A 25186-nucleotide genomic window follows, 5' to 3' on the forward strand; every position below is an offset into this window, starting at 1 on the left:
ACTCGGACTCGATTTGTACATTGACGTTCCGACTTGGACTCGGACTCGAAAACGGGTAATGATGACTCGGACTCGGACTTGACTCGGACACCCCTTGGTGACTCGGACTTGGACTCGGACTTGAAGAGTGGTGACTCGAGAGTGACTTGGACTTTTGAATTGGTGACTTGACTACAACACTGGGTCATAGTGACGTAACGGTGATAGTGACGTAACGGTCATAGTGACGTACACACACAAACTCACTCAGCCTTATATTTTCTCAGCCGCTGGTACTCTGCTGAGTTTCGCCGGAATACACAGCCTGGCTGTGAGTTTGTGTGTGTGCTCAGGCTGAGTTCCGCGGTGTCTCGCTGTCTCGCAGACCCCATGCAGCAACCAGGAAATTACACCAGTAATCCAGCTCACACTGTCTGCTCCTCGAGCCTTCGGAGCCCTCGGAGCAGCGAGCCCTCGGAGCAGCGAGCCCCGCAACGTCCCGTCAACACGGCACCCAGACCCCACGCAGCACGCAGCATTCTCATCTGTTTGTCATTACTTGTGTCATTTTCTGGTTGCTAACAAACACCGTTGTAACACATAAACACTGATGTCCCGCTGTAACGGTGGAGGACTCATCAGAACAGAGTGGGGGAGCTGACCAATCAGAGCACAGTGGGCTCATAGGGAGGTGGGGGCAGGAGCTCCAACAAGGCTTAGTAGGACAGAGAGTGAATACACATACTATTCTAGTAGACTTCAACAATGGAATTATGATCAGTAGAAATGGCCATGTCATGGGACCTTTAAGCCTTAAAGTTATGCATAAACTAGGGCGTGGTCACATTGAGTGGCAGGTCTGTCCAGTGACTGCTGTTGCTAGCTTCCTGTCTCTCTGCTAGCAGCTACATGATGCTACAGGGAATCAGCCTGCTCAGCTCGTCCGGGGAACATAACTTTAACACGGCCGTGTTTGTTGTGCTGGTGCCTTGTGTACTATTCTCCATGCTTATATCGGACTATTGTGACTCGCTCTGCGGTTAAAACAGACGGTGCATGAATGCGGTTTTGCGGTAAGTGAAATTCAAGTACTTTATTTATGTGTTGCTTATGTTTTGAGTCAGCTAACGTTAATGAATGTTAAGGCTTGGGCTAGCATGTAAGCAAGTGGTAGCTACATCTGTGCCAACGATGCTAATTGAAGCCTCCAAGTTAAAACGTAATAGAGAAGTGTTAAGCATTAAAGGTAGGGTAGGTAATTCACTTCAGAGACACTTTTTGTTATATTCCATGGAATGCCCTTAACACCCCGATAGCAATGAATAAATTAAATGCTTTGACAATAAATACATACAAAAATGTAATCTGTGGAAGCTGTGTCGTGTAAAAAGCATGACCAATCATTTTAGCCGGCCCGGCTAAAATAATTGGATGGCCTACCTGCCTATCAGCCTTCCATCTCGTGCACAAACTGATCTCGTGCCCTCAATGGCCATGTGCGCGTTCGCGTGTGTTGGAGGAGGGGCTCTGTGAGGAAGTCTGAAGGAAGGGGCAGATTGTTTTCGGCTGCGTACTTTCAAATTCTAGCGCACTCAAGCTGGTTTCTCCATTCTTACCTACCCTACCTTTAAGTGGGATAATACTGTAGAATAAACGGCTTCTGTTTGAGGTTGGTAAAATAAGGTAATCCTTGTAAGTTAGAGAGATATTTTATTAGGTAGTGTTGGAGATTTGGAAGATGTTTAAAACCAACCTCGTCTCCGCGTGTCTTTTGATAAGCTGGGTAAATTCGTAAAAAGGAAGGGATTAAGAAACACCAGAATACAAGTGAAACAATAATCTTGTTTTAATGATACAAAGTAACAATACAAATACAAAGGAATCACGAACCACTCTGCAGAGTACTCCGGGCTCAGGTTCTACCACGTGTGAGACAGGTCTCAGGAACGGCCAGTCAAAAACAAGAGCGCGAACCAAAGGAAAACACAGGCTTTCATACTAAAACACAGGAGGAGGTGTGTGCGTGCTTTCCCCCAGAGGTCATCTTATTGGGAGAGAACAACACATGGCCTGTCGCACCCAATCAGTGCGACACAGCAGAAGAAACCCGGAAACAAAAAGTCTCTTTCAGTTTGACGAAGACCAGGCACCTTTTGGTGTCTGGTACGAACCTGCTCTAAACAACAAGTTTCCTTATCTTATTTCACATCTTGTAGCCAGCACACACACATCCCCTTTATGGCCCTTTGTCCCTGAGTCCATCTTCCCGCCTCAGGCTACCACACACAAGTTAAAAGTATGTTTTAATATATAGTTGTTATAGTTGGCTAGATATACGTAATACATGTAAATCACTTTCATATCAATAATAACGAGGAACACATTACCTATGCTCTTAAGCAGTATTAGAGATCTTTTTCAAATAGTCAAACTTCACACAGGCCTAATATAGAGAACACACTCATTTGTCCTACACCCCTCCCGCCATTTGAGCTATTGTTCACATCTTTACTTCAAATAAAAGGTTTCACATTGTATATTTCCAGCTTCCTTTACACATACTGTTATTATTAATACAAAGTAATTAACCACACACATCTATTTAAAACAAGTAGATTTCCCTGATCATTGACATGCTGAAAATCTTAAGAAGAATGTTCCCTCCCCCAGCTCTCTCGTCCCTATCATAAAAGCTGCTTCCATTTCATATAGAGTAATAAAACATGTTTAAGCTAATTTCTCCACAATGTTTGTAGCCATTTAGTACCCGCACATGAAAGAATAAAAACAGAGGTATAGTTGAACAGTAATCATGCAGCACATATATTTACTGCAATGAAAACACACACATTTGCCCTAAGCATGTGTAACGCACCCTCTTCTTTTATGAGGGAAACATTCCAGAGTTTTGGAGCTATCCCCAAATTAGGATGTCCCCTGCTTGCATCCCTCTCTAAACACAAAGACTTCACCTCAATATATTGGGGAGGGAAAATATACTTTGTCCCTTCAAATTTAACACACATGAATATATATAAGGTGACATTAAAATGAATATACCAGATTTTACTTTCCTGCCATAACACGTTACTTTAATACTTCAAATAATTCAAATAATCCTTCAGTAGGTAACTTTATGCATTTCTGAGGTTAATTTAAATTCGCTATGATCGATTATGTAGACAAGCTAGTCAAAGTAGTGTTGAAGAGCGGCGTAGTGTATCTGAAATCAAACTCACAATAAGCTGTGTGTATACTACAATCTACAAATAATAATGTTGTGGTGACACGTTTTGGGACATAATTCACCGTTGGGAATATTATGTTGCAACACGGACCCGTTAGTGAGGGTACCGGGGTTGGTGTCATTCATGCTAGCTTGAGTAGCAACAAGCAGATGTACTTACCTTGTCTTCCTTCTAATGGATAATAAAGTGTGGAGTTCCATACTGAACTCGGACTCCCTTTCATCAGCTCTACACTGGTGACCCTGACGTTTTCGTGAAAGTTTCCTAAGACTTAATGAACATGGCTGATCGCAATGTTTTTGTTAAACTGCTGGAGTTTTGGGAGCATGCTGCTGCAGCGTAGTTCGCACACGTGGAGGCACACTTTGCCTGCCGACATGTCCGTGACAGGGACTTGAAATATTTCCACGTGGTAGCAGCGCTGGGAAGCTCCAAGTCGTCCAGGTTGGTGGGATTTATCGCAGACCCCCCACGCCATGGCAAATATGAGGCGATTAAGGCCCTTCTCCTTAAGACATTTAGCTTATCTGCTAAGGAGAGGGCCCGCCAGATTCTTGACATTCAAGGCTTAGGAGACAGCAAGTCATCTCAGCTAATAAAGAAAATGTTGAATCTACTGCGGGGCCCCAGGTTTTGTTTATGGAGACGTTCCTGCGCCACTTGCCTTCCCGGGTTCAGGCGGCGCTAGCCAACACGTCCATTACGGAGCCCCGCGCGGTTCGGGGCCAGGGCGAAGAAGTATATCGCTCCCTGCAGTTACAAACCTCCGGGAAACAGGGGAGCCGGCGCTCAGTAGTGGCCCTGAGCGTTGGAGGCACGAGCACCCTTCTCTTCGTCAGCGACAGAGTCTCGGGAAGTTTGTTTCTGTGTGACACGGGCGCTCAACGGAGTGTGGCTGAATTTCCAGAACTGACGCTGCCCACCTTCTCTGCGCTCACCACCAAGCATGGGGTGGAGCACCACGTCACCACCGAAGGTCCCCCAGTCTACGCCAGGGCCCGGTGGTTGAACCCTTCTAAGCTTGCAGTAGCGAGGGCGGAGTTTTCGACCATGTAACGCCTGGGTATCATCCGTCTGACAGTCCTTGGGCCTCTCCTCTGCACGTCGTTCCCAAGCCGAACGGCGGTTGGCGCCCGTGTGGGGATTACCGTCGTCTCAACGACGCCACGACACCTGACCGCTACCCGGTGCCACACATTCAGGACTTTTCGGCGCACCTGGCCGGTACGCTGGTGTTTTCTAAAGTGGACCTGGTGCGTGGATATCACCAGGTGCCCATGCATCCCCTGGACGTTCCCAAGACGGCAGTGATAACGCCGTTTGGACCTTTCGAGTTCCTGCGGATGCCTTTTGGTCTCAAGAATGCCGCTCGAACGTTCCAGCGCCTGATAGATTCGGTGCTGCGGGACTTGCCGTTTCTGTTCGTCTACCTCGATGACATACTCATCGCCAGCGCTTCGGTGGAAGAGCACCTGTCCCACCTCCTAATTCACCGTTGAGAATATTGTGTTGCAACAGGGACCCGTTAGTGAGGGTACCAGGGTTGGTGTCATTCATGCTAGCTTTAGTAGCAACAAGCAGATGTACTTACCTTGTTTTCTTTCTAATGGTTAATAAAGTGTGGAGATCCATACTGAACACATCGCCTCTGACTCCCTTTCATCGGCTCTACAATGTCATATTTTAAGATGATTATGACTTAGGTATTACAATATGGTTGGTTGAGCTGGAGTTCATTATTGAGCTTACACGTTAACGTCACAGTCATATCTGAAGAACAAACCCAAACCTTGTTCTTTTTATGAATTGTATTACCAAATTGGTATCAGATAAATAGTTGGTTATACCAATGCTGATAAAGTAAACTATTTTACTTGAGTATTTGTGTCTGGGAAAAGGTACTGTACCCAGTTCCTATGTTTGGCAGTTATAGACTGGGCTTTCTTCTACAAGAGAATACGACAAAAAAATCAATATGGACCATTACTGTATAATTATCCTTAACTTATGTTATACAATGCACCTAATAAACAAGTATGGCATTTTGAAACATGATGTGCAACAATTTTTACTGTAATTTGTGTGCATTTTCTTGTTAACTAAGATGATGTTATAATTTATTTTGTGTTAGTATGCACGTGGACGCTTTGGACATACCTGGAGAAGGAAGAAATGGGTCAATCTGATGGACTGCTTGGACGCTTGTTCAAGGATATACACAAAGCCTTTCCAGTCTGAGTACCACTATGTCTTACCAAGTCTTTCAAATATGTGTACTGTATCAGTCATACTAAAGTGTCATTATTTTGAGTCCTAATTTTCTTCATGTGTGAATAAAATATTTTGCTTGGTTCTGTTGCATCTTAACCCTCTGGAGTCTAAGGGTATTTTCTCGATTTTTAGATGTTTTCTTAAATTACCTTTTAAATGTATTTTCTAACATGGCACCCCATGTGTTGAATATCAAAATGTTCAGGACAATCTCTGGTATTGCTATATATGCAAATTACTCACCTTAGAGCACTGTGTGATGAGATAAGTAGTTCAAAAGCTTAAAATGTGACATCCGATTTTCGGAAAATCGTCAAAACTCTTGTGAAAACACAAATGTACTCATGTGATCGAATTGTTTTGGTGTTTTAGATTTGGTTACCAAAGTCTTAGGATCACAAAAGTAGTGAAATATTTGAATTACACTGTATATAAATGTGTAATTCATGTCTAAAATGAAAATAAATTAATTCGAATTTTGAGTAAAACAGGTGTTTATCACTCTACTTTCACCACAGCAGGGACTGAGATACATTAGGACTGAATAATGACTTCATATTACATACCAAGGTTCATGTGATGTGTACAAATACAAATTGAGCATTCAAACTTTTTATTCAACCAACAATTTATTATAAATATGTTTTTTTCAACCAACTATTTATATAAATATAAGAAACTGGAAAATCTCACTATTTACAATATTGAACATCAGAACTTTCAACCAACTCTTCATTATAAATGACAAGACCGTGTCAAGGTCTTTGTCTGTCTTCCAAGACAGTGGGTCTGGCTGCTGTGAAGATGGGGGTGATGGTGCATGGGCTGCTGTGTAGGCGAGGTGTACAAGTGCTATACGAGACCTCCACGAGACCTCCTTGCTGGCTGGGTTGAAGGTGATGGCTGTGGTGGAGCCTTTGTGCTGAGATGTATCTTGACCTTGTGGCAGCCGCAGATGGAGGTGGAGGCAGCTGTAGTGATGAATTCATCATCCATAAATGGACATGTGTATTAAACTTAAAAACAACGCACCCTTTCAGTAGTTATAAATCTTAGTGACTCATCAATAGATGGTGATGTGTTTCACACTTTACAATAAGCATCCCTTTTACCAATTATAAATGGTAGTAACTCGTTAATAAATGGTCATAAGATATGCCAAGAAACATCAAGATGGATGGGGGGAGAACCAACTCAGTGAACAACAGAAACAGAAAGGACTTTTATCTTTCCCACTGAAGAGCACCTTCAGTACTTCTAAATCTTCAGGGCCTTCTCTTCTTTAAAGCCTATTTTTAAACTTTGGCTTTACTAGCTCTTCTCGAATACTTCTTCCATCAGTGGACCATAAGTCGGACAAAAGGCCATCCCTGCTGGATGCCGGATGGGCTCTGTGCTTCCCACCAGGACCAGAGATCCGGATGCTTCCATGTCTCCGTCACCAGAACACTGAGCAGGATCCGGTTTGTTCTGGGGTCACGTCAGTGTTAGAGAAAGCAGGCAGAAAAAGCTAACCAAGCACCCGAGCCACTTCCTCTTTGAGATCTTTAAGAGCCATGGGAAACATCAGTGAACTCTGGGGTCCCTTTAATTCCTGAGCAAACACTGCTTTCATTAAATTGGCAGCACTCAAACTGGAATAAGCCATAATCTGAGGATCGTCTTTCAAGGAGAACATCAAACAGTTTAACCCAAATTAAAATGTTCTTTTGTGTTAAAAAAAATAATATGGCAAAATCACAAGATATAGTCTAAATCTGATAACAACTAAGAACCAGAATCACCAACATTCACTGATACTTTGGATTTTTACAAGCAGCTAATACAAATATCATGTTAGGCAGAGCAAGTCACGGTTTCCGTTTATATTTAAAAACGTATCACACAAGTGTTAATACTTTAGGCATCGATATGCCCACTTCAGTTATAAAATCATTAACTCAATTTACTTTATTGGTTTGAAAATGTGTGTATTATGTATTTAATGAAGCTGACTACACGGGGTTGGCCGAAGCCTTAAAGAGGTATATTCATAGTTACAATTACTTTGGTGAAGAATATGTTTACTTTGAGGGAAAACAAATTGAAAAAATTAACAGAATTGAAACATCAGTAAAATGATGATGACTCCTTGCATATTTGGTTGTGATAGAAATTCATGGCAAGGCAAGGCAAGTTTATTTATATAGCACTTTTCAACACAAGGCAATTCAAAGTGCTTTACAAAAATGAAAGACATTAAGAAAATGGCATTTAAAATCAGTCATTAAAAAGAAAAGTTAATAAAATAAACACTAAAAGAAAAAATTCATGGATAAAAGTTACAGTGCAGTTTAAGATGTGAATAGTTCAATTAAAAGCAGCGACAAAAAGAAAAGTCTTCAGCCTGGATTTAAAAGTAGTAAGAGTTGCAGCGGACCTGCAGGTTTCTGGGAGTTTGTTCCAGATATTTGGAGCATAATAACTGTACGCTGCTTCTCCATGTTTAGATCTGACTCTGGGGACAGAAAGCTTACCCGTCCCTGAAGACCTGAGAGATCTGGATGGTTCATAATTTAGCAGTAGGTCAGAAATGTATTTTGGGCCTAAACCATGCAGTGCTTTATAAACCAGCATCAGTATTTTGAAATCTATTCTTTGACACACAGGAAGCCAGTGTAAAGACTTCAGAACAGGAGTGATGTGATTTACTTTCTTAGTGTTAGTGAGGACTCGAGCAGCAGCGTTCTGAATTAGCTGCAGCTTTCTAATTTTTAGTGAGACCTGTAAAGACACCATTACAGTAGTCCAGTCTACTGAAGATAAAAGCATGGACAAGTGTTTCTAAATCCTGCTGTGACATCAGTCTTTTAATCCTAGAAATGTTCCTAGGTGATAGTAAGCTGATTTAGTAACTGTTTTAATGTGACTGTTGAAACTCAGGTCAGAGTCCATGACTGCACCTAGATTTCTGGCTTTATCTGTTGTTTTGAACATTGCAGACTGAAGCTCAGCGCTAACTTTTATACGTTCTGCCTTGGCTCCAAAAACCATTACCTCAGTTTTATCTTTGTTTAATTGGAGAAAGTTCTGACACATCCAGTCATTGATTTGTTCAATGCACTTACTCAGTGTTTGAATTGGAGCATAGTCTCCTGGTGAAATTGTTACGTAAATGTGTGTGTCATCTGCATAGCTATGGTAACTTATTTTGTTGTTCATCATTATCTGAGCCAGTGGTAGCATGTAGATGTTAAAGAGAAGAGGCCCCAAGATGGAGCCTTGAGGTACCCCACATGTCATATTTGTCAACTCAGATGTGTAGTTACCTATAGAAACAAAGTTGTTTATGTCCTTTAAGTAGGATTCAAACCAATGTAGAACTGTTTCCGAAAGTCCCACCCAGTTTTCCAGTCGGTCTAGTAATGTGTTGTGGTCAACAGTGTCAAACGCAGCATTGAGATCTAATAATACTAACACTGAAGTTCTGCCACTGTCTGTGTTTAAGTGGATGTCATTGAAGACCTTTACAAGAGCAGTCTCAGTGTTGTGGTTTGGACGAAAGCCTGAATGGAACAAATCTAAACAGTTATTTAAATGCAAGAAGTTACTCAACTGTCGAAAAACTACTTTTTCAATGATTTTACCTAGAAATGGCAGGTTTGATATGGGCCTGTAATTGTTCATTACTGAAGCATCTAGATCAGAGGTTTTCAACAGGGGGTCTGCGGAGGTACTGCAGGGGAGTAGCGAAATATTTGGTTGATTAGACAATTTTTTATATTTCTTAATTATTCTTTTTTTCCTATTTTTTTTTTCCCACAAATTGAAGTGTCTTTAAATGCAAATTAACATGAATCCAACATATTGTAGCGAACGGAGAAATGGAGGCAGAAGACATTATCTTTCAGTCAGCAATGCACGCATTCAGCTACATAGACTAGCTATCTCAAGCTAGGCGCCGGTTCACTCACAGCAGGAGACTACCCCAGACCTGTCCCACCAGGCCTCCTGTACACAAAGGGGAGGACCCGCCCCTATCGCTACTGTGCCAACCACGAAGCCGCATGACACACGCTGGCTCTGTCAGGTTCCCCGTGATTGGCCGAGAGCCTATTCAGTCCCCAGTTTACTAAGGACCCAGACACAAGGACGCACGCTGCAATATTATTGAGAAGACCATACCTTTATATATATATATATATATATAAAAATGGATCGTTTTGTAACTCCACCAAATTACTAATCGAACTATCCACAGACAGTACGTTCAGACACATATATGACACAAAACCACTCACCCAGTTCTGGATCTCTTACCCGAAAGACTTTCCGCAATTGGCAGGAAAAGCTATGATGAGCCTTTTTCCCAGTGCAACAACCTATCTTTGCGAAAGTGGATTTTCCTCACTCGCTTACTTGAAATACAAATACAAGTCAAGGCTGCAGCCTGAGGCTGATAGCACCCTCTGCCTGACAACCTCCATCCGTCCAAGGTTAGATAAGCTGTGTGCTACTCATCAGGGACATCTCACTAATGTGGGAGTACGTGTGCCATCCACAGATGGTTTGAGGATTCATTGTCCCTTCTACATGTATGTTTAAACTTAAAATCTGTGAATTATTTTAATAGCTCAGTGTTGTGTGCAAGATGTATGTTTATAAATGGCATTGGCATGTTCACCCTGTACCTTGCACTTGTTTGAAGTTAAAACTTGAATCTGTGAATTATTTTAATAGCTCTGTGTTGTGTTCAAGATATATGTTTATAAATGGCAGTGGCATGGCCAGCCTGTACCTTGCACATGTTTAAAATAAAAACATGAATATATTAACCTGTGTATTATTTGAATAGCTTAGTATGGAATGTACAATAACAGAGTAGCTATGTTTATACATGGCACTAGGCCCCATTTAATATAAAACAATTGTATGCCATACATATAGTAGGGGGGTCCCTGCTCCAGCTCTCCATCAGTTTGGGGGTCCCTGGCCTGAAAAACGTTGAAGACCCCTGATCTAGATTATTCTTTTATAAGAGCGGTTTAATGACTGCAGTTTTCAGGGCCTGTGGAAAAATACCTGAGTGAAGAGATTTGTTTACTATATGAAGTAGATCTGAGGCCATGCAAGGAAAAACATCTTTGAAAAATCCTGTTGGAATAATATCAAGGCAGCAGGAGGAGGATTTCAGAAGTTGAATAATGTCCTCTAGGTTTTTATCATTAATCTGATGGAATTGTGTCATGATGTCTGAATTGATATTAGGTGGACATAGATACAACACATTTGCTGTACCTGATACAGAGGCACTGACTGCTTGTCTGATTTTCTCAGTGAAGAAGGAGACAAAATCATTGCACACCCTGGTGGATAGAAATTCAGATGCTACTGACACTGGGGGGTTAGTTAGTCTGTCGATGGTAGCAAACACGGCACGTGCGTTGTTTTTGTTTTTGGTAATGATGTCAGAGAAGAAAGACTGTCGTGCGTTTTTCAATTCCAAATTATAAAGGCCAAGTCTCTCTTTATAGATTTCAAAATGAACCTGGAGATTTGTTTTTCGCCACCTGCGTTCAGCTTTTCGACATTCTCTTTTCTCTGTTTTCACGGTCATGGCCTTTCTCCATGGGGATATTTTCTTGCCAGACACTTCCTTTACCTTAGTTGGAGCAATGGCATCTATAACATTTTGAATTTTTGAATTAAAATGATCTACTAGCTCATTTACTGAGATGTTAGCAGGGGCGACTGCGGAAGAAAAATTCTGAGTAAACATTTCCCTATTATTTTCAGTTAAATATCGCTTTGTGGTTACCTCTTTTTGAACATCTTTGTGAACAGAAATAGAGCTCTCAAAGAAAACACATGAATGATCAGAGAGTGCAACATCAGTCACCACAACCTTAGAGATATTCAGACCCTTTGAGATAATTAAGTCCAGAGTGTGCCCCTTATTGTGCGTGGGCTCCGTCACATGCTGAGTCAGTCCATAGCTATCAAGAACACAAAACAGTTCTTTAGCCCCTCTGTCCTGGGGATTGTCAACATGGATGTTAAAATCACCAACAATGACTAGACGGTCAAAGTCAATACACACTATAGACAGCAACTCGGTAAAATCATCAAAAAAGCTTGAACAGTATTTGGGTGGTCTATAGATATTTAGGAACAGAGCTCGAGAGGAGCATTTCAGCTGAAGGGCCACATATTCAAAAGAAGCAATGTTCCCATAAAATGCTTCCTGCATTGAAGGGAATCATTGAACAGAATAGCAACTCCACCCCCTTTCTTATGCTCACCATCAGTAGGTATTTAAAGAGATGAACGTTTCAGTTTGGCCACATGGGGGCAGTGTTGCTTCATCCTGGAAGACTCACCCTCAGAAACACTCTGGGACTTGATAGTTAGATACAACATTATCAATTCAAAGTTTAACATAAAATAAGTAGTTTTTGAAATGTGCAGTAACATACTTTATATATATAAATATGTTTTTTTCAAGATGCAGTTAATAATAATTGATGGGGTGTTGCGACCTTTCCTCTTCCAGTAGAAACAATTAATTCAGTACTCAGAATAAAAATTAAAAAAATAAAATCATGCGTACAAAATCCTTAAAAGAAATCACAAATTGACACTGATTTATTTCAAATTCCAATGGCTTTATTTTATGTATATATATTTGTATATTTTTATATATATTTATATATTATATATATATACTTATGTAACAACTTTTACTCAGTTGCTTGATTATCATCTTTTGTTCAGCTTAAGTTCAAACGACATGACACTAAGACCAAGGCATTCCACATGATCATATCTTACAAAAGAGTAAAGAAAACAGCATGTGTGTGCACCTGTCACACAAACAAACACACACACACACACACACACACACACACACACACACACACACACACACACACACACACACACACACACACACACACACACACACACACACACACACACACACACACACACACACACACACACACACACACACAGGTATTGTGGTTCTGTTTGTAGCAAGAACTGAGAAATAAAAAGAGAATAAAGAGACGAAAGACAGAGTGAGAGTGTGCGGGAGAGAAAGTGAGAAACTGGAGGATTCTGTTGCATGGATTGAAGCAAACAGGAGGAGGATGTGTGATTCAAACAGACAGGATGAGTGACAAGCACACACACACACACACACACACACACACACACACACACACACACACACACACACACACACACACACACACACACACACACACACACACACACACACACACACACACACACACACACACACACACACACACACACACACACACACACACACACACACACACACACACACACACACACACACACACTGAGGAAACACACTTTCACCGAGCCAACAGCCCACCTCATACACATAAAGGGAAGCACAGGATCACTGCTAAGGCTCAAAGTCTGACAGACAGGAAGAAGTCAAGTCCTCTCTTCACATAAAGATGGAGAGAGACTAAAGTCATGTGACAAAGACTTGCACTCAATGCTAATATGAGACACGCTGTTGTTTACTAGGCGTCATTTTGCGGTGTGTGATTACATTGAAAGTCAATGCAACAAAGCACATTTTAGCCGGGCAACACCGATAATGCTAAAAGGCCCTATGCTTAATGTGTGCCATGTGGAAAAAAGCAAACAAATCGGCTTTCTCGTACGTTATTCAGCTGAGGCTAAAATAAGTCAGAGGATCACTAAAGTCATACCAATACATCCACTGCAATTAAATAAAATGTGGTTGCCACATTTAACCTGCACCAAGGAAATAATGACAACTTTCAGATCAAAAACGAATTAACTAAAACAACATTTAGACCTTCATGTTGATAGAAGCTAAGTGATTGAACTCAATCTTCTGTTGCATTAAGAAGTCCTAGATCGTTGAGTCCTGTCTGTCAGATTTGCCAAACTAGTCTCCTCACATTCATTTCATTGAGATCACTAACATTCAGTCCTACATAGATGCAAAACTTTAAATGCCGTCATCATGATCGCCATGATTGACAACGCCATGTTTAGCCTAGCTTAGCGCAATGTCTGGATGCAGATGGAAACGGCTAGCCTCTTCAAAAGAGATATTCATGTGTGATTTAAGGTTCAACATTTTCATTGTTCCGGTGTGAAAATTCAAACCCAAATATATTTTCTTGTGGTTTGGATCAATACTTAGATCATTTAACTCCCATTTGGTTATTAACAAAATCAAAAAAGCTGCTGATTATTTATTCTGCAAATCGACTAAGAGATACAAATGTTATAATAGCAATTATTGTCAAACATTCTTTGAATTTAACTTCTAAAATGTGAGGATTTCTCCTTTTCTTACCAAATAGGATAGAGAACTGAATATCTTTGGGTTTTGGACACATTTTATAAAAACAAAGATATTGATAAATAAATAAAAAAGGAATAATAATCAGTAGATATATCAATACTGAGAACAATGCTTGGCTGCAGCCATACGTACATTCCTCAGTGCGCTCTCCTCAGGGACACAAATCTGTTCTGACATGTCTTAATAGAAGACATATTGAGATACACAGTATACTGTTTCATCTGAGATTAATAAAATCAGCTGATATCAGTCGGGCACTAACAGACATTTTACAGGTGACAACAAACTCCATAATCCTCATGTCCCCCCTAACCTGCAGCAGCAGAGAATCAGGAGGAAGATGGATCCATGGAGATGATTGGATGTGAGATGATGATGACGCCATCCTGAATGTCTCAGGTTAACTGTCATCATCTCCCTCCTCCTCTCACTGCACACAAGAGTGGGAGATGAGTGTGTGTAAACGTGTGTGTGTGTGTGTTTGTATGTTGGGGCATGAGGATGGACATGGGACATTTTGTTTCTGGATAAATGAAACGATGCAAACAAAAGAAAAGGAGATTTTTTTCATCTTTCATCAATCCATCCATCAGAAGTCACACAGTTTTAATTTCCTCAGTGTGTTTCACCTCACAGTGCAATAGTGTGTGTGTGTGTGTGTGTGTGTGTGTGTGTGTGTGTGTGTGTGTGTGTGTGTGTGTGTGTGTGTGTGTGTGTGTGTGTGTGTGTGTAATGTTGCATGTGTTTGGGGCGTGTATTTGAGATTCATTTGGTAAAAACAAGTCAACGTTTAGGGATGTTTCATTCCATACTAAAACATGCAGAACACAGAACATTGAACACATATACTGAACAGTTAGTTTTATCCAAATGCAGTTTCTCTTTTTTTTCATCTCTTTTCACACAGAGTGGCTTTAGGCTACACAGAACACGACAGAACCAATCGCACCAGGTTGGACATATTGCTTTAAACCACCAAAATTTGTATATATGTCATGCATGCCACATAGATGATATTATGTTTATACAAAAATAACACCAACGCCTATTACTGTGTATCATAGTAATTACAGAAAACAAATATTTTTCAGCCTTTTTTGCAATGAAGTTCAACTGAGAAACCATATACATATCTATGTATTTATATCTAATATAAACACGTATATACCAGATATAGACACATAAAGATAATATGTAAATATATAGATATATGTTGAGTGGTTATGACTTTTCCAACTGTGGTATTCCAGTTCGTTTGATTCGTTTTTATATATTTTGTTAACGTTGAAGTGGAGTTTCTCCAAAATATTCCTTAAGATCTGACCACAGGAAGCTGTTCTGAGAAAAGGCAGTGCTCTGAAGAGGAAGCAGTCAAAATGCAACAATGACTGGATAAGAAGCGAGTTCCTTTTCCATTCAGAAGTCCTGTTGGTAAACTGCGATATTCTCCACTGTACGGTGCACCTGCCGTGAGATGTGAGGGCAACCAGTCCAACAGAACCACAGCCAGAGCAGAGGGACAGTCTTATCCAGGCGGCATGGGGGGAGGGGGGGAGGAAAGAAAGAGGGGGAGTCAAACTAATTTGTGCAGAAGACAAAGGGAAGGAGAAAAACAGCTTTGGCATCCTTAAAGCTTCGCTGGATGATGATTGGCTGATTGCCCTCTTTCCCACTTCCTGTGACCGACACAGACAGCAGGTTCATTCAATTTTTATATGACAATATTTACATTGCACTGACTGCAGGAGCAAAGGTAATCTTTTCGATTCAGCAGTTGAACAGAAACAGAAAAAAAAATCATCATTTGGAAAGGTGCGTCTCGCTTCTAGCCAACGGACACACGGCAGGAAGAGGACGAGCTCTTTAACAGTCCTGCGCTCTTCCCCGGAAATGTTTCTGAAGTTGGTAGTTCGTAGAAAATGGCAATGACATCTACAGTTACAGCTGTGTCCCTCACAGGCTCCGCCTCCCTCAAAGTCCATATTTCACAACCAAATCAGAAATGTGCCTTCTTCCTGTTGTCAGAAAGAGCCCCCTTTAGCATGGGTTCTGACCCAAGAGCCGAGTCGAGCTGGGTCCAAAGTATATTCAGTCTAATTGGGAGACGTTGCAATGCCCTATGACTCATCATGTTAGAGGAAATCCAATCTTCCTGCTTCTAACTGTCCTTGAGTCAACTTTGAACCAGAGTCCATAGACCCACAAAGGGAGGCTGCCTATTCACTGCATGGTACGGTTCTACTCAACTCGACCCAATTTGTACCATTTGGTTTTCCATTAGCAAAAGTAATGGATATCACTCAATAAATTGCAACCCAGAAAATAGTCTGTAAGGTTGACAAAGTGCAGACGTTTCCTCTGCTTGTTTGCTGATTTCATGATTTAAAGAAGAGGTGATGATTTCACGGCAGTTTTGATGCGGGTTTAAGTGTTCAGCTAATAATTGCTATTGGGTAATATGTGCAGAGGTAAATGGACAAAAGGAGCTGGCACCTAAATTGAGTTGAGACAAACCATGCAGTGGAAATATGGCAAAAGATCGTCTTAACCTCAAGATGCTTTTTGATATTGGCCTATTTTTCTTTAATTACAAGCTGATGATGAATGCATGTTGGTTTTTTTTTTTTATCCCCTTGGGTCCGCTTTGATGAATTCTAAGCTGTGGGGCTCAAAGCAACTCATGGATTTGTCTTATGACTGGTCTTTGGTCCTCAGGTCACTTTCTCAAGTTTTGGTCCGTCAGAGAGGTCGAGGGTCAGAGCTCAGTTTGGAAGAGGCAGGCCATAATAGGCCACACCCCCTTTAAAGGAGGCGTGGCCTGAAGTGGGACACAGCTGTGATCCTCCTTAAAGCTCCAACAACAGTCAGTTGGAAAACAGCATCAGTCCACTCATTCAAAGAAATCAATCGCAGTAGCTTCAAAATACAGAAACCCATTTAATGTTTGATACAGTTAGCTGTATTCACGTTGCATTGGCTGAACTCTAATGGAGCTGAATAACTGCGTAATCACATAGCGCGTAGTGTTTCACAACATTTTAGATAAAGTGAATATACTCATGTAAAAGGGGGCTGATGAGACTAGATTTTTTAGTTTCCAATTGAGCAGCCAACAGGAAGTAAACAAGTCACTGCAGGTTTCTGAGCCCTAACATCAGGTGACACACGTGGCATAAATATTTAGAGAGCTGTAAAAAGACAGAGTCCACATTAGATTCCTCTCATTCATGTACCGTACTGTCACCAAGCTCTTCAGCCTATACATATATATTCGTATATCTCCAAAATATTAAAAAGTACTTAATATAAAAATACAGAAGAATTGTAAAAAATGAGCAAAACATTGAATTTTATATGAAAACCATGCAAGAAAGATTCCCCATTTAGTTAAATAGTAACTCTAAAATTCGGGAAAGCAAGGGAATGAAAGGGAAGTGGTCGGATGAGAGAAGCGCAGGCGAACTGCCACCCACTTGCTTTTCATGTAAACATTGTAGAGGTCCTTTAAAACTTGGTACGGCAGTGACGACTGAAGATTTTCTCCTTGCTTTTTGGTCGTGTTTGGAGTAAAGGGCCAGGAGGGGGAGGGGAAGTCGAGGGGTGAGAAAGTCCAAAGGAAACCTCGATAACAATGAGATAAAAAAACAATACAGACAACCTATAAAATATGGCTCTGAGTGACATAGAAAAAGCTCATCAGAGGGGGGAGGAAGAACCTAGTCATGAAAAAAAGTTGGAAATATGGCAGTAGTAGCACATAGGTTGAAGGCTGCTAGTCAGACGAAGAGGGGATTACACCATCACTGCTTCTGATTGGAAGATGATTCCTTCTTCTTTTCAGACAGTAATCTGCGGACAACGGCAGGCAGGAAGTACTAAGTGGCAGAGTGGACACAAAGTTGATTTAACTCATAAAGACTGATTGGTGACATCGTCACGTCTCCCATAATCCTCAGCGTGGCCACCACACTGACGCCTGTCAATTAAAACAGAGCACGGCAGACAGAGATGATCAATAATCTGCTCTGCTGACGCTGTGTGATGTCACTGACAACCCATTTAGTTTCTGTCCGTAAAGTCTGACAAACGAAGGAACGAAAAACAAGTACTGGTACTAAGATTTGTCTTAAACACAGAGAGACATTCCAGATGCTGTTCAGAGATCCATCAACTTCCTGTCTGTTAGAATTCAACTTCCTGTATTTTGACCCAAAACAGACTCAATCAACACTTTTGACATTATCCTCTGGGGGGCACATTAATAAAGAAAGGATATTGACAGTTGATGAGCATTTTTTATGGACAACTGAGTATTTGCCCCTAAAAACTGATCTATTAGTAGATTGGTGTTTACACCCTTATCCATGATTATGAGTTCCTGTTGAGGCGGTTGAGGTTTACAGGAATCCTCCCTGTAGGCATATACTGGACCACTGGGGAGGAAGCCCCCTGTCAGACCCAGAAAACACTCTGCAGGGATTATGCATTCAATCTGGTCTGGGAACCCCTCAGGATCCACCAGGAAAAGAGATACCTCAAGGAATGAGTCTTGAAGGACTTTTATTTTGAAGAGACAAAGGCATGATTACTTGTCATCCACTTGTCTTTTTTTCCTTTATTGACTGCCCTTCTCCAGTATTGAAGAGCCTCTCTTTGTATATTGTCTTGAAAGGAAATTCAGGCCTAAAGACAGGAAGTCGAAGGAGTCGTGATCAGACGCTGCTGCAGACTTAACACACATAATGGTCGTCTAAACAGAATCCCAAATATTCATTCCTAAAGTTATCATGCGACTCAACACGGATGAAACATAACATGCATCCTACTAGAGCGGGAAACATGAACTACACTCCTGTTTCCTATGGACACTGTGGACGTACTGGGCGGGGGGGGAGAGAGAGCCGTGACCCCGACTGCATGAGACCTCCCTGGACGCCGCCATGTTGGATATATTTGGGGAGTAAACATTCTGTCCTTCCACATGCAACACAGCTGATCAAAGAAAAGCCAACACATACACACACGATTAAGGGAAGAACATTTTTTTAACAGTTGAACCTTGAAGACTGTAGTGTCACACTCACAAGACATTCTCAGGCGTTTTTGTATCAACCATCGATTAACATTTGTTTTAAAAACAACAATTAAAAAAAGGTTACATTTTTGCATTTGCCTAAAAACAATTCTGATCACCAAACCTGGCTGTTAGCTGTATAGAGGAGCTGGGGGGGGAGCGTATGTACACGAGAATCACTCGTTCAAGAGTTCTGTGCCGAGAGCGTTACGCAGGGATGGAGCGAGGACAGAACATGCTGCAAGACCCCTGGAGATCCAACCACACGTGGTTTAAAAGCTTTGTCAAGAAAGGATCATCGAGTAAAAAATATACATGAATGGACTTCCAGGGTGGAGACTCCACCTTCTACTGATACATGTGTGAGGAGGAGGAGGAGGGGGGGGGGGGGACTAACTTACAGGCAGAACGACGCCACAGTCAGTATGGAAAACACAACGTGGCAGGAATGACTGGGGGGGAGATGTGAAGCGTGTGTGAGTGCAGGATGAGATGTGACTCCCCTCCTCAGCGACAGTTCGGTTGGTGGGATGACGAATGATAAGAGGAGGGGGGGGGGGGGGGGGGGGAGGAGGGGCTCAGATGGATGACTCGCAGCTGTGGGGGAAGGCGCTGGGCGGCTCTCCTCCCCCCCCCGCCCCAGAAGAGGAGGCGCTGGGGAGGGGGTCGATCTCGTCTCCGGTCTCCTCGATTGTGGGGATGCGAGCCTCCTCCTCCGACTGCGGGACGAACTCAGGATGGGCCATGAAGCTGTGGATGGAGCTACGGGACTCTGGGCTCTCCAGCCCCACGTGCAGGGAGCTGCGGAACGCATTCACCACCTTAATCTGGAACAAAGAGAAGACGTCAGAGGGCTGAAGATGTATGAAAGTGTGATGCAATGACAGGCAGCGGGGGCTGATGGGAAATATGGTGGTTGAATGGCTGAATCTGGCAGGGAGGTGCAAAAAAACACAATTTCAACACGTGAGAACTGGATGGGAGCAACAACTCTAAAACACATCAACACAAATGCTAAAAAAAAGGTCAACACGATAATGGAGTGCAGGAAGGAGACCAAAAATCCACCAAATCAGATGCAACACACGCATGCGCACACATAGGGTTTGAACCGCTGACTTTTATATTCTGCCGTGTCTGTTAAATATATGGTTTAAGACTCCACCAGTTCTTTCTGACTCACAGCTGTCTGGCACTGCTTCATCCAGAGGTGTGAGATTGAGTTCTCTCACACTGAACTTTTATTTAACGAGCTGGCTCTGTGCACGGAGCATTGTCATGTTAAAACAGGAACGAGTCTTAATAAAAAGTAAGCTGATGATTGTTCTGTACCGGAGCATTCTGAAGACCTGAATAAAGGATGTCCGCATGCTTTAGAGCACAGACTCCAAACTTAGTGCTTTAAAACTTTCCTATTTGTATCTACAAAAACCTTAACCCCCCACCCGCCATATTTGATATGATTTCATTTATAAAATAGTGATCAAACCTGACCAAAGTGAGGAGAGCCAAATAGTTTTATAAACAGACGTTTTTGTACATTTCATAGTAAATGTGATATGATTTTAGGGTATACGTGTGCAATTCACTCAAATCAGATAAACTTTGTGATATTAGGCGCTGGGGGGGGGCTTTATTTGGAGTCCAAGGCCTGTTGGATTTTAAATAGTGTAACAATCAGAAGCCTATATAACTCAGGATGTGATATTACGAAAAAGAATTAAGTGTTATTTTTTTAATACAAAGTTGTTGAAAAGGTATTACTAGCATTTGTGTGTGTTTTCTAAACATGTTGTAACTGTTAGCTAGTCATAGGCCAAACTAACTAAAATGTTAACAAATGTCAAAAATATATATATATATATATTTTTAAATAACATCTGTCATTTAGCTACAGTAATTCCTTTTGCAGCTAAATCAACAATATATACATATATACCACTCTTCTATGGTATAAGTCGTTTTAAGTAGTGGGCTTTATAGGTGCATTATTTTACTGCAAACCAAGCAAGGCTAGCTTTTCCCCTCACTTTCTTTATGCTAAGCTAACCATCTCCAGACAGATGTGAAATGAATAAACATCTTCTTAAATCACTTGTAGAAAGTGCGTTTCCTCAGGATATCTCGTTCAGTGTGCTATTTCAGTGCAACATCACTAACATATTCGCATTCAATCACATTTGAATGCATAAATAAATATAGATAGAAAATTAAATAACAGTTGATATGCAAGAATAGTGTCACTAGTGTTCTCTGGGGGTCTGAGGCCACTTTCCCAACTATCAATTCAGCCTTTAACACTTTCAAACAATACCCTGCCCCAGTAATCAACACACAATGCAACAACACATGCACTGTTTAGTATCTGTAATCACATTCAGAGGCAGAATGATTTTGTCCTCTAGCTGCTCTCTCCTCTCTGCCTTAAGTCGTTTCCTCTGTCATGAATCCACAGAGGCTGCAGCTGATCACACTGATTTATACGCACCAGCACACACTCTTCATCATAATTAATAACCCTGCAGTTCAAAGCTCTCTATTACTGAACCGCATGAGAGCTACAGGCCGAGCACTGCAGCTCAGAGAACACATGCAACCATCACATACATAAAAAACACACGTTAAAAAGCTCTCGGCTGTTAAACCATGAGACTTGCTGAGCCTGACAGATTGAACCCTACTCTGGATTAACCCATACAATTATCTCGGTGCCCAGGATGTCGCCTCAGAGAGGAAGAAGAAAAACAAAGGAAATGAAGCGGGATTTTCTTTTTCTCTCAGTCCCGAATCAGAGCAGTTCACAGCTTCATTCTCTTCTTGTGGGCAAAGAGTTGTGATCTGTCATCGACTTGTCAGCCAGCAAGTCACGTCAGGGTTACTAGAGACGTGTGTTCAAGAGTTTCAATCCCCACAACATGCAGGAGGAGGAGCGCCAGCAGGCACAGAGGAAAGTGATAAAAGGCATTTAAATAACAGAGGAAAAGGAGATTAAGATGGAGAAAATAAATCTACAGCAGAGGAAGGTCAAGTAGGGAGGAAGTGGATTTCAGAGAGGGAAAGAGACCAGCTGATCAGGTTGTCTGCACTTTGAGATGATAAAGAGAGCTTTCAGAGGAATGACGCTGGCCATATTCTACTTTTGTCTTTCTTCTATTTAAAACATCACATGGAGAGATCAGGACTCTTTGGCATTGCTTGATTTGACATTTCTGGTTTTGTGTAGGTAATCAATACAAGTGAGCTTTAGAGGTGTATTATTCTACTTCAAACAAAGCCAGGTTAGCTGTTCCCCTGCTTTCGGTCTTTATGCTAAGCTAACCACCTCCAGACTCCAGCTTAATGCACAGATGTGATATTAATAAACATCTACTACTACTACTTAAATGCCTTGCCATGTTTATCCTCAGTAGCTTTGTATCTTCAAACTGAATCTCTTAATACTGTACATATTAGATTTCCTACAGATGTTTGAGATGTTTTAATTACGAAAAAAGCAAACTGAGCACTTCCTGCTTCACATTAAAGCTTTCCACTGGAAAACCTTTAATTTGTAACATTCCATACCTCCCTTTTTTTTGTAATAACGTCATGTAAATTACAATTGTCAGTTATCTATATTATCATTAGGATGTTTCAGATCATTTAGGATAATATCGAAGGATGTGTAGATATTACAGAGACAGAGTTTTAGTGTCGGTGAGTCATGCAGCGTTCATGCGGTAAACACAGAGAGTAAAGGAAGAGTCCAGCTGGGTGAAGGAGGTGTTAGCTGGCCTCTGAAACCCACTCACTGCCTGCAGTGGAGGAGGAAGCAGCGGCAGCAGCAGGAGGCACAGCCCCGGCCGAGTTGGTGAGAGAGGAGGAGGCGCTAAGCCCTACGTGGGTGGGGCTAGAGAGAGTTTTGGCGGCGGTGGAGTCATTGTGCTGGCTGACCACGGAGGGCTGGCGGCGCAGGGCACCGGGCACTGGGGCCTGGCCCGTCTGGAAGGTATACACCACATCCATCTGAAGGGAGCCACAACACACCGTTAGAGAGCCAGGAGACAGGAAAGAGGAGGCAGGGGAGAGGAGACAGAGCAAGGAAACAAGGAAGAAAAGACAGGAAAGCCCTTTGAGAGGTTACAGAGACAGTTTGACAGTTTGACATTTGAGAGTCAGGACAGGAGTCATGTTTCATGCTACAGTGCAGTACACTTCAAAGACCTTTACATGCACGCAAATATTTCAATATTATTACAAAAATGACAATATACTGAGCTTGAGACAGTTATGTGCACAGAATTCTACGTTTGAGTGTTCAGAGTTAGACTTAAGTTTGATAAAGCATTTTCTCATTCAAATAAGTGGGATATGCTGATATTCAGGCTGTAGGAGCATTATTTGGGCTTCTGTAACGCGAATTTGAAATATGAGTCTTAATTTGGGTTTTTCGCGCAGTTTGCGTTTGTTTATGACTGTCCCTGTGCATTGTACACAGACTATGGATGTATAACGAGAAGTGGATACTGTGTTGGAGCGCATTGTGCAACTCTTAAGCCATAATGATTCAATAAGGGCTGTAAAAGTGTACGTACTAGGTAGTTGATTTACCTCAATAAATGAAAGACGTATCTTTCCCTATGTAAGCCATTGTCACTGGCTGACGCTGACATTGTAGTACCAGTGCTTGGCCACTAGGAACATGCTTTAACGGCCCTGGGGTTAACATGAATCAAACTTTGTCAAAATGTAAAGCTAACATCAACCCAACGTTGGATAAAGCCCTAGCTTATATTATCTATAACAATCAATACGTTGGTTAGCTGTTTAAATATCTTATAATAGAAGAATAACATAGATCAATACAAAAATATATTAGACGCAGCCCACTTAGGAGACAGGAAGTGCATCTGATCTCATAATGTGGCCTATAAAGGTGTCTTACAGAGCATAGCCATAGGAACAGAAGTATGCATGGAATATGCAAACAGGTGAGTATTAGAACAAATATAAACAGCTTACTAGAACTATTCTTAATAAGGGCATAATGTATATTTTCATATGTTGAGCATGTAAAGGTCATTGTCAACAACTTGGTTCAAAGTGGGTACAGAGAAACAGAAGAAGGTGAGACAAGGACAACATGTAGAAGTAGTAGTACACGAGAAGGAGATCAGGAGTGAGGAGAAGAGGAAGAAAGTTTGAACATCTAAAAAAAGCACAAAGAACAGAGCTGTAATTAAGTTAGTGAAAGACAATACACGAGAATCCAGAAGGAGCTGCGAGAGAACGAAGGGATTGACGGAGGAAACGCAACAATGAGTTAAGAGATTTTGGGTCGGACTGAAAGACCTTTAAGAGAAGGAGTGAGTTGGAGAAAGAGAGGCAGACGTGTCACTCTGAATGACTGATAAAGTTTCTGCAGCGAGGTGCTGCTTGTACCAATTATTCCCCCTCTGTGTTTGACTGTCGAGGCGTTGAGCGGCACAACGCTGCCCACCAGGATTAGAGAGGAGGAGGACAGGAAGAGGAGCGTGGAGAGATAAGAACCTAATTAGCTTGCAGCCTTTCGTTGCCTCCCCCTCCACCTCCTCCCGTCCTCCCGTCCCAGGAGGATGACAGACTGATAATACAGATACACAGACAGGAAGAGAGGAGAGTCAGCTTCCTCTTTTCTCCGCAGCGTGTCTGATGGTTTAGAGAGCTTTATTTGGATTTCTCCTCGCATCACTCCCTCCCTCCTTCCACAGGGCCCTGAGGCCTCACGACAGACAAGGTGGAGACACTGTCCACCTCCCAGTCTGCACCCCCACATCCATTTCAAAACCTCTGATCGCATCACATGATCTTAATCCGCAGGTGGAGTAGTCAAATTGTCCATGTAAAGGTTTGAACTCAAAATGTTTGTGAGGACATCCAGCCAATAGTGAGCTTTGAACCTACACTATGTGTTGGCCACTTGAGGATGGGGAAATATGTAATCTTTGAAGGTAATATCATGGCTAACTTGGGAGAGATACTTGTGCATCAGAATCAGGGTTCTCATCTGTGTCCGTCCCCTTCTGATTATATCAAATGATCTTAATTGGTAGGTGAAGTTACCAAGCTGTCAATCAAACTTCAGTAGATTTTCTGTTTCCTAATTCCAGATCAAAAATAAGCTTTTAACCTGTGATGCTTATTTTTCGTTCACCTGATTGCATTGGGAACAAGTCGTGCTTTCACTCAATATGACCAACTTTTGCTCACTTTATGTCAATCAGTGTCCTATTT

The 25186-nt window shown here is 41.7% G+C and overlaps 1 protein-coding gene and 1 long non-coding RNA gene across 5 annotated transcripts in view; one reads left to right on the forward strand and one right to left on the reverse strand.

The window, feature by feature from the left end:
- The first annotated feature begins 695 nt into the window (after positions 1-695).
- On the forward strand, positions 696-9087 carry LOC307039988. Its single transcript, XR_013808391.1, has 2 exons — positions 696-1052; positions 5359-9087. It is a non-coding gene; the product is annotated as an uncharacterized lncRNA (long non-coding RNA).
- A 5320-nt stretch (positions 9088-14407) lies between these two features.
- The window catches only part of LOC307039986 (plasma membrane calcium-transporting ATPase 1-like), a 141757-nt gene continuing 130978 nt past the window's right edge, over positions 14408-25186 (reverse strand). For 2 of the 4 annotated variants that reach the window (XM_079682476.1, XM_079682474.1), the window contains one exon: positions 14408-19761. In XM_079682476.1, coding sequence (XP_079538602.1) covers positions 19513-19761 — 249 coding nt within the window. In that variant the 3' untranslated portion in view covers positions 14408-19512. Of the gene's footprint in view, positions 19762-22725; positions 22940-25186 lie in introns of all 4 variants that reach the window. The other 2 variants (XM_079682477.1, XM_079682475.1) reach the window with 2 other exon arrangements.

This window comes from Notothenia rossii (assembly GCF_949606895.1).
Source record: "Notothenia rossii genome assembly, chromosome: 5".
Classification (NCBI taxonomy): domain Eukaryota; kingdom Metazoa; phylum Chordata; class Actinopteri; order Perciformes; family Nototheniidae; genus Notothenia; species Notothenia rossii.